The sequence below is a fragment of the Populus alba genome, chromosome 3, assembly GCF_005239225.2.
Source record: "Populus alba chromosome 3, ASM523922v2, whole genome shotgun sequence".
Taxonomy (NCBI): domain Eukaryota; kingdom Viridiplantae; phylum Streptophyta; class Magnoliopsida; order Malpighiales; family Salicaceae; genus Populus; species Populus alba.
Window position 1 is genome coordinate 9919934 of NC_133286.1, and position 10410 is coordinate 9930343.

General features: G+C 30.1%; 1 protein-coding gene across 1 annotated transcript; it reads right to left on the reverse strand.

The window, feature by feature from the left end:
• Positions 1-8363: 8363 nt before the first annotated feature.
• On the reverse strand, positions 8364-9075 carry LOC118038070 (uncharacterized). The gene has a single exon (XM_035044347.2). It carries the CDS (start codon positions 8942-8944, stop codon positions 8549-8551), a length of 396 nt encoding a protein of 131 aa, XP_034900238.1. The 5' UTR covers positions 8945-9075; the 3' UTR covers positions 8364-8548.
• Between the last annotated feature and the right edge of the window lie 1335 nt (positions 9076-10410).

A 10410-nucleotide genomic window follows, 5' to 3' on the forward strand; every position in this document is an offset into this window, starting at 1 on the left:
TTTCAAAGTGCTTTTCTTTTAGAAATATATTAAAACAATATTTTTTAAAAAAATTATTTTTGATATCAGCATATTAAAATGATTTAAAAACACTAAAAAAACATTAATTTGAAGTAAAGAAAAAAAATAAAAAAATTTAAATTTTTTTAAAAACATTTTTAAAATGCAAAAAAAAAAAAAATACAATCCACAATTTGTTTTTCATTGTTGAAGTTCAAATGATTAGACTTACAATAAAATGTAAATATCAACATGGAATCTTTAGTAATTAAAAGCATAGTTATGAAACCTGACTTGTCCTAACAGGTTGACTTGGGATTCGGTCGACCCGAAGCTGGAACCGGGTCGAGTTGAAGAAAAAATGGGAAAAAAAAACCCGGTGTGACCCGATGATTCGGTTAACCTGGCAAGACCTGATTGCAAATCCATTGACTTTTTTTTTATATATTAAAACGATGTCGTTTTGATTTTTTTAAAATAAAAAAACTAGCCCGGCTGATCCAATCAAAACTTAAAACCCGAGTTTTGAATCGCGCCGACCATCGAGCCGGTCTTTAAAATTATGATTAAAAGTGTAAGAAAAATAAGATATAATAATAATAATAATAATAAAGGAGTACAGTCAAGGCCCGACTGTCCACAATTAATCTAATTAATATAACCTCCTGACACGCAGCATGACCCTATGATATATCCATCCATCCACATATCATTCAAACAAAGAATGGTCGGTGGTTAAGGATTCTTCCTCCGACCTGGTTTGACACTGCTATTATTCAAATAAAGAGAGTAGAATCTGACTGTATATAGTTTTTTTTCCACTTTCTTTGTCGATAAATGAGTATATTTTAATAGTTAATGTATTAATTAAAACTAAATTATTCCTTAAACGACGAGGATCGTTGTATCATTACATCTTTTATATTAATTTGATGCATTCAGGAAAAAAAAAAAAACAGAGTAATTCCTCTAGATGCTAGCTAAATATCCTAACTCAAAAGAAGAAGATGAGGATATAAATGTTAATATAATATATATTAGATAAAAAGAAATAAGATACTGCCCAAAGGAATGCTCCCTCTGCTGTCCTCGTTCTTTCTGGGGCCTATTTGAAAATATAATTTAGATTATTTTTTATTTAAAAAATATTAAAATAATATATTTTTTATTTTTAAAAAAATATTTTTTATAACAACACATTAAAATAATTTAAAAACACCAAAAAAATATTAGTGTAAAATAAAAAAATAAAATCAAAAATCAAAATTTTTTAAAAATATTTTTAAAATAAAAAAATAACCGGAACTTTAATATATTAAACTCTAAAGAATCAAGATGTTGTCCAAATACAAAACATGAAGCCCATGATTTTGGACAAATTCATGTCCAGCTCTTCGAATCCAGTGGAGCACAATTGCCTGAAACACCTTTCTTTAGATATTTCCTTGCTTCAGCTTCCTCTTCCTCTAGTTCAGCTTAATCACATGTACTTTTAGTTTTTCTGTGTTTTTTTTTTCTTGTCCTGTATAGGCCTCTACAGGTTACAATCAAACCTTAAACAGTCCCAGAATTAACAGAGCAGGGGGATTGTATTATCACGATGAAAACTGAAATTGTCACCTTTACGAGTTGATATTCTGATATTCTTTTTAGTGATGTTGTTTTATACTTAAATAATTTAAAACAAGGATTTAGATTCATCATCTCTTTGTAATTTCAACTAACTCACTTCCAATTTATGAAAGTTTTAATCGAATCAAATCAAGATGTGATTATCTTTTTATAGGAAAATCTTCGTGCTGCATTCATTGTATTCATACACGAATAGAGAGTTTAATATTCCGATGGTTTGGGGTCTCGACCTTCTGGACATGGTCCATGTCCTAATACTAGAATAGGATTATTATTATTTTTTTGCTATATTAGGACATGGACATTGGGAAAACTCCATGAACATGTCAGAAGGTTGTAGGGCTTCAAATTGTGCTATCCATTGAGAAAAGATGGAAGGTGTCAGTTTCTCATTAATTTGTGTTGTGATGGTGAGAGCAATGAGTATATCTTCAGTTGAAGAGATGGGGTGAGTGTTTGGGTGGGTTTTAGAGGTTTAATCTACAAAAGCCAATATTTTAGAAAAAAAAAATCTGTTTGTTCGTGAGAGAATTGGCTCTGATATCATAAAAGATCAAACAACTAAGAAAACACTATCTTTCATTGCAATGTTGAGTGAAATATATACAAGAGCAAAGTCTAGTTTTGGTAATTGATACATATAGACATTTGCTATAATTCTAGCAGAATATTATTTGCAATAAATGAAAAGATTTGTAATAGTTGGAATGCTAAACTTAGGTAAGAATCCGTTGCTTGATTTGAACAGAGTTCATGCAGATTTTCTTAAAAAACATCTTTCCATAATCGGGCCTAGCATTAAGCATCAAAGCTTGAGATTCCTCACTTAGGTAAGTATCCAGCAACTAGTCAATCCCTTGTGATCTACTAGCCCGCTATTGAGATTTCTTAATCATGGTTAGGTCTTGAACCTCTCTACTTGTCAACCCCTACTTTGGGTAGCCCCGATCTAGACACTACTTAAAAATCTACATATTTAGAAAAACCTTCAAGTAGAGAAAAAAGTATGTAACCTCGCAAAATCTCGTTGATTGAATTTTGGCTGAATAAATAAGAACAACTCATAAAAAATGGCCCAAACCCTTTTAAAATGCTAATTTAAAAGCTAAAGAATGTCCCAAAACTTTTTTGATGTGGTTAGAAAACTAATAAAAAAAAAGGGTATTTTCGTGAATTTGAGATATGTTTTAGAGCATGTTTGGGCACTGTGTTTTCTTGAATTATATATATATATATATATATATATATAGATTGTTTTGATATGTTGATATCAAAAATAATTTTTAAAAAAATAAAAAATATTATTTTAATGTATTTATAAGCGAAAAATACTTTAAACCACAACCATTAACCACAAACTACTGATTTTGCCTCGTCGTAAATCTCCTAGCAAAATAGCTAGAAAAGTGAACGGAAATGGGGGGAATAAAAAAGAAAGCCAACTTATGGCCTTATAAGGCCTGTTAAAATGGTCAACCATATCAGTGTAAATATAACAATTTTTTTTTATAATCAGATTCTAGTTAGCCCAATGATGCTTTTGATCCAAACCTTAAAAAAAAAAACTCAAACACAAATTTTATCACTAAGGTTAATAAAATCCAATCAAACTCAAAATTTTTAATAATGTTTTTAGCCAATGAATCAAAAGGACAAATAAATGGATTAAGGCCTTATCCAATCCCGAATAACTTGGGTAAAAATATTAATTGAAGAAAGTAAGTGCACAACCAAAGAAAAATAAATAGTGGCAATCATAACATGATTCCATCATTTTATTTACAATTTCATAGTAGTTTTCATTTGAATGATTCAAACTTGTAACATTTCAATTAACTATTTGGCTATAAAGTCATTTGTATTCACAAAGAAAATGTACCAGTATTAATCTATGAAGCATTCTAAAACCATTAATCATGTATTTTATAAAGCAGTTGTTATAATCATGCCTCTCCCTCCAAAGTTCTTTGTTTAAATTTCAATATTATTTATACATGTATCTTAGAAGATAATGTATGGATTTATATAATCAAATAAATCTATCGAGCAATCTATTGTAACCCTACCTAATTAAGTTATGAAAACTTAAGATTGATTTAGGACTTCCCGTGTCTATTTAATAGAGTATTTTTTCTTAGGCTTTTCTATGTTATCTTGTAAAACTAGTTCCCTATATAGATAAAGGACCATTTGATACTTAAGTTAGTAAAATGAAACAGGAAAGCAGTGTATGAGAGAATATTAATTAAAAATATAGGGTAATATATTTAGAAAAATTTTATGTGTATGGATATGTTAAGTCATCCTTCATACTTAGTGATCCTTAAGTATTTATCTATTATTGGATCACACAAATTTAATTGATGAGGAGTAGTGTTGCAAGCCTACTACACTCCATATTCATGTAAGATATCATAGAGAATAATTGCTTTACTATAAATGATTATACAACTTACTAGTAAGATGATGTGCTTATGTAGGCACAATGATAACTTAAAAAACAAGGAATTCAGGTGGGTGTCACACTAATAACTTATAAAGTAGAGAACTAAGATGGGTAGTTTGGTTATGTAAGCGTGTAAGGAATTTGGGTGGATGTTATACCAATAACTTATAAAACAAGAAATTCATATGGGTACCATATAAATAACTAGTAAAATGAATAATTAGGGAGGGCAACTATGGTGGTATGAGCATGCTTAATCATTGTTTGGCATGCTAACCCTTTTCTCTCTCTCTTTTATCCTTTCTCTTATTATTTCCCTAGTTTGGTCCTTTTTAGGCTTTGTTAAGCAATTTTTTCTTCCCCTTTCTATTCTTCTTCTTTCCTTTGTTCTCCCCTTATTAGTTAGGTTTTTATTGGACTTGGTTAAGCTAACTTCAAAGATTAAATTAGAGAGCAATTAAAGAATTAGGGACTGAAATAAAAACAAGCAAAGATATTTAGCATGCGTAAGAGCCATTCATTTTACAATTAAGTGTGTTGTGTTTTCCATTTTTTGAAGTTGGCCTTCTTTGGTGGTGTTGACTTCATCTCGATGAAATGTATGCCCTAGTCTAACACGTGTTCGTTAGTAGAGCTCTGATATGCTTCCACAACTTGTTTTCTTTTCTCTTTTTTTTTTACCTTATTTTTTTTGGGGGTTCCACAACAATTTTCTTCTCCGTTTCTTTTCTTTTTGGCTTGTTAGGACTATCTCTACTTCTCCTCTTAGGGTCTAATAGGGCTTGTGTTGTTCAATTATGCCCTTTTTTTTCTTTCATTTCCATTCTCTTTTTTCTTCTTCTTTTATTCTTTATGTCCTTTGTTTAGGCCTTTCCACTCCTTTTCTCTTTCTTTCTTTGTTTTTTTTTGCTCATCCTTTTCCTATCCTTTCAGGTCAATTTGATTTCTCTTCGTCTTTATATTTTGACATGTAATTATTGGACTAACTGAGTAATATAAATTAAATCTTTTTAATACACACACACATATATAATATCTCTTTGATTGTGTTTGGTATGAAGGAAAATTACAAAAAAAGACAAAAAACATGTTTGGTTTATTTCTGTGACAATTTTGAAGTGAATTTGTGTACTTTTAAAATAGAAAGTACAAGGAAATATATGTCTTTTTGTCTTTATTGTCTCCATCTCTTATTGTTACCTTTGTGTTTTATTGTTACAAGAATTCTACTTTAATTTTTTAAAACATTCATCAATTACTTGTTTTTTTTATGAAATTATCCCTCGTTTTCTATTTGAATTCTTCTTGTCTGGTTAGGTCCTCCCCATGAGTATCTATTATGATGAAGCATTTTAAAGGTTCATTGCCTAGTCCTTACTAAACTTGGAACCTTACCTTACCCTTTATATATTTGATCTTAAGCATCTTAAGCAAAAAGATTAGTTCACTACTACATGTTGTTTATGGAACTAACTTTGTAAGATTAGATTTTTTAGTAATGACATGGGAAAAATAAAGTAAGCTAATCAAAGGAGATAATAAAAATAATGATAATTATACATGGATGATGTATTATTTTGAAAGTACCTAACACTTCCCTTAATTATCCAAAGTTTACCCTTTTCTCATATGCTTTCTAAGGAGTTTAAAACCCAGCTTGGTTTGCTTATTGGCGAGGTTTAAAGTTTACTTTCAACTTTGTTTTTGGGATAATATCTTCATTTAAATTGTCTATAAGTTATAGGTTATGTTGATGGGTTTAGAGGTTTGTAAAGCCTCTAGTAAGAGATTGGTATCAAAGACTCATCACCAGGTATTGTTCTCTTATTGTTAAAAAAAAAAGAAAAAAAAAGAGAGAAAGTAATTGAAAATTATGCCATGGAGATGGATCTTGATCCTAAAAGCAAAATGTTACATGATATTTGACAAGTATTTTAATTTGCCTATCAAGATTTATAATGTTATAGTTTCATCTCAAAATTTTAGTTTGTATTAATTAATCTCATTTCCTGTACCCTTTGTATTACTAATAAATGATAAGTGTAAATATCAATGTCATCTCTATATTTGTGGAATATCTCAAAATCAATAAAAATTTTAAAAACTAAAAGATACATGAATTGAAATTAAGAAAATAAATACATTTTTAGTATAACAACTAAGTCCATGCATGTGCTTCATTACGGGTTGAATCAAAAAAAATACTATTTTTTTTGTATAAAATAATTTTTTGAAATGGGGATTGAAAACTTGACGAATATATCAGATAAGATTAATTGACCATCATATATGTTAATAAATAAATAAATAATAGTGCGGTTTGTTCAACGTAATACGCCAATAGCAAACTAGTCGCCTTATTCAAAAAGTGTTCTAGTTAAAAAAATAATAATAATAATGCCCTTGTCGTTTTAACCCTTACCTAACTATAACTCAAATGTGAAACAACAAACTACCAAGTGATTAAAATGCAAAAGAAATCTAAGGAGCAAAATTAAAAGATGACATATTGTATTGGTTTGTGCTAACTTGTAAAATAAACATCTCGAACAATAGACAAGACTACAATGAGTTAACCTGGTTGGACAATCTGTCTTTTTCTCTTACCTTCCCTTATTCTTCTCCTAGCTAAACCTTGATTGGATCTTAATTGACCTTAAATTTGAAGGACGAAACTTAAATGCTAAATGATGATAATATTGAAAAACATTAGCTTAAAAAAAGAAAAAAGAAAACTGTGAATCTCCTAGATCGAAATTAATTTCTAAACTCACAACCTGTGAAATCCTAGACCCGAGCTCAATAAAGAAGCTTAATTCCAACCACTTTAATGTTAAATGATAAAATTATATAAAAAAAATCTCAATTAAAACTATTTTCCAAATAAAAATGAATTGCAACAAATAGAATAAAGATTAAAACACATAGGAAATAAATTGAAAGAAGATGACATTGTAAAAAAGCTTCAATTCTAAAAATCATCTTAAGCAAACTAATAGTGACTAAAAAATGAGGACAAAATGTGACAAATAAAAAATTAAAGGAGGATGAAACTAATAAATAAATAAATATTGAATGATGAAATTGAGAAAATATTAGCTTAAAAAAAGAATTAAAAACCAATAAAGACTTGTGTGAATCTTCTAAAATCTGGGTTAATCCCTCAAACTCTTAGTTCAATTAAGAAACTCAATTCTCAACTAATTTAATGTTAGAGGATGAAATCATAAAAAAACTAAACAAAAGGAATTGCACAAAAAAAAAAAGGAATTAAATCACATAGAAAAGAAAATTAAAGAGAATGCAATTCTAAAAACAACTTCAATTAAAAAAAAATCTAAAACAAATAAATAATGATCAAAAGAATAAAAATTAAATTTTCTAAATAAAAAATTAAAGATGATGAAATTGAAAAATAATAATTCTATAAGTCATTTTAAATAAAAAAATACTAATTAAATAAACATAAACAAAATCTAAAGAGAAACAATTTAAAAGCTAGTTTGAAATTTTATAGTGTCATGTACTCATAAATCAAGGTGGGTAAGCATTGGTGCATTTGCACATATATATGTATACAAGCATTGGTGCAAACTGAGAGCTGAAAACATAACGTGTCATATTAAAAAAAATGATCCAATAAGACAAACTAACTACACCGAAAAAGCTTGTTATTTGAAACCAAAACATTGTTAAAATTCATCATTTAAAGGTAGCGAAGATCCTATTTACACATCAACAACTTTTCTTTTTTATATATATTTTTATTTATTAAAAAATAAAATATTAAAATGATATTTTTAATACAAGCATAGCAACATTTTTTTGAAAACAAAATTAACCCCCCCCCCCTCTCTCTCTCTCTCTTTTATACAAATCAAAACAACTTAAAAATACCAAAATAAATATTAATTTAAAATAAATTTTTTTTTTTTTTGTAAAATCATTTTCGAGACATAATATTACGTCAGAATCTACCATCCTTGAAAACAAGCTCATTGATTTTTCAGGAAGGCAAAAACGTCACTGTAGCGATGAATAATAAATTAGAAAGGGTAGCCGTTGATATTTTGTGCTTCTTATAAGAAAACAAAACAAAAGGTAACACGTGCTTGAATGTGCACAAGATGCATGATCCACAGACAATACATCACACATAAATTCTTCAACGTGGCATATCAAGAGGGAAAAAAAAAAAAAAAAAAGCTTGCCATGTCAATTCATCCCCTATTATCAACGGCCAGGATCTAACGACATTTTATCATGCCAAGTTGACACATCCAGGAGAGCCAAAGCATCAGATTCAAAAACGATTCAACGGTCCGACACTAGAAGTACAACCAAAATAGTGTTCCTTCATAACAAAAAATTCAAAACACACATTCTAAAGTATATATTTCGACAAATTTGTGGGCCCCGCAATAAAAACGTGGGGCTTGCCAGATTTGCCCTACCACCTGGAGGTCCGGATTACTTCTCGGGCTGACCCGATCCATCTGAAGCCAAACGAGACGCGATCGCTGAGTGATACATCATATCGTGAAACGTAATGCCCTCCACTGTCTTCCTTCTAAGCCGCCTCGCTTTCTCTTCAGTGAACGACCCGAGGGCGAACCTCGATCTGAGACGTCCTGGTTCCTGATCCGAACCCGACACCCCGGATTCCTTATCGGGCATATCATCGCTTGTGCTGCCACCAGCACTGCCGCTGTTAATGTAGTCCGGAGAGGAAGACCAGCCAAAGAGCGGGGCCCACCAGGTTGAAGAACCGGACTTCTTGCCATACGGGTCGGGTTTCCTGGAGGATCCGGATGATGCTCGGACAGGCGCTGGGAGGGAGCAAGCGAAAGCGAGTGTGGAAGCCATGATGAGAAGAAATTAATCCAAGTTTCTGATCTTTTTTCTGGAGAGAGAAAGTGAAGAAAGAACTGAGAGTTTTAGAGATAGAAAGTGTTGCGTTGAAGACAGCGAGAAGAATGGAGCTTGAAGCAGGTTTGGATAAAATTTGAAGGTGGTCGGTCGTGATCACCTGCGGTCAAGTGTACGTATTATTGTGACCCTTAGTGGCTTCAAGGACATGTACGGTATCGTTTTGACGGTTATGGACCATTCTTAAAGCGTGTTTGATTTGGGGTGAGCGTGGAGGGTTGTAGAGGATTAGAGCCTGGGATATTTGAGAGTGTTTTGAGTTGATATTTTTTATTTAAAAATATATTAAAAAAATATTTTTTTTATTTTTAAAATTAATATATTATTTTAAAATATAAAAAAATTTATTAATTTGAAATAAAAAATAAAAAAAAAATTAAATTTTTTTTAAAAAAAAATTTAAAACATGAAAATATACAGGTTAGATAAGAGTGGACACGTGGAGGGTTGATGGAGTTGGGAGGTCAAATTTCGGGCTTTTTGCTCTTTCTTGATTGGAAGGAGCGCACTTTTTCACGTCGTCACAGGAAAAGGTAGTGGTGACATGCGTGGCGGAGTTGCGAACAAAAGAGCTAATATGTGGGACGTACGAGCGTGCAAGGATACAGAAACCAGTTATCATAAATTATGTGATGCAAGTTTTTAATGCAATGTTGTTACGTGTATCATGGATCATTAGTCTTGACGAGTAGAAGAAATAAAAACAATTAATTAATGACAATATTGATGCTTTAAGCATCATAGATTATATTACTCTAATTACTCCAAGGATTTTTCTGTTTTAGACCCTTACTGGCACATGCTTTGCTGTTGTAATCTAACAAATAGTATTTTAAAAGTAAAAGAAAATTTTATAACTTGACTTATAGACTTTAATGTTAAAAGGACAAAGAGATTGAAAAAAAAAATCTAACCTAATCTGAGTTGGAATGATGAACTTGTGACCTATATCGTGAGGTTGGAATTTTTTCATAGAAAGCATAAAGAAGAAACAAAACAAAAATTTAATATTTAATAAAATCAAGGTCAAATACATAAATCAATAAAAAAAGAGGTGTTAAAAAAGATTAATGTTAACTCAGGGTTTACATCTCTTATCCATGACCCGGGTAATGAGACGGGGATGGCCACATCTAAAAAAATAACAAAGTTTAATCCTCAACATTTCAATATTGAAAGCTAAAAATAAAAATAAAAAACAATTAAAAAATAAAGAATAAATTTGACATAAAATAAAAAAATAATAATAAAATAATGTAAAAACCTAAAGTCAATCCAAGCTAGCATGACAATTATGTGATTCAGACCACGAGATCAAAATATTATCATAGAAAGAAAGAAAAAAAGTTTAATCTTTAATAAGCTCAATGTTAAATAATGGAATTAAAAAATAAAATGGATGA

Bases quoted from the DNA above. Each gene is read 5' to 3' on its own strand.
- LOC118038070 (XM_035044347.2), bottom strand. From the start codon at position 8,944: ATGGCTTCCACACTCGCTTTCGCTTGCTCCCTCCCAGCGCCTGTCCGA.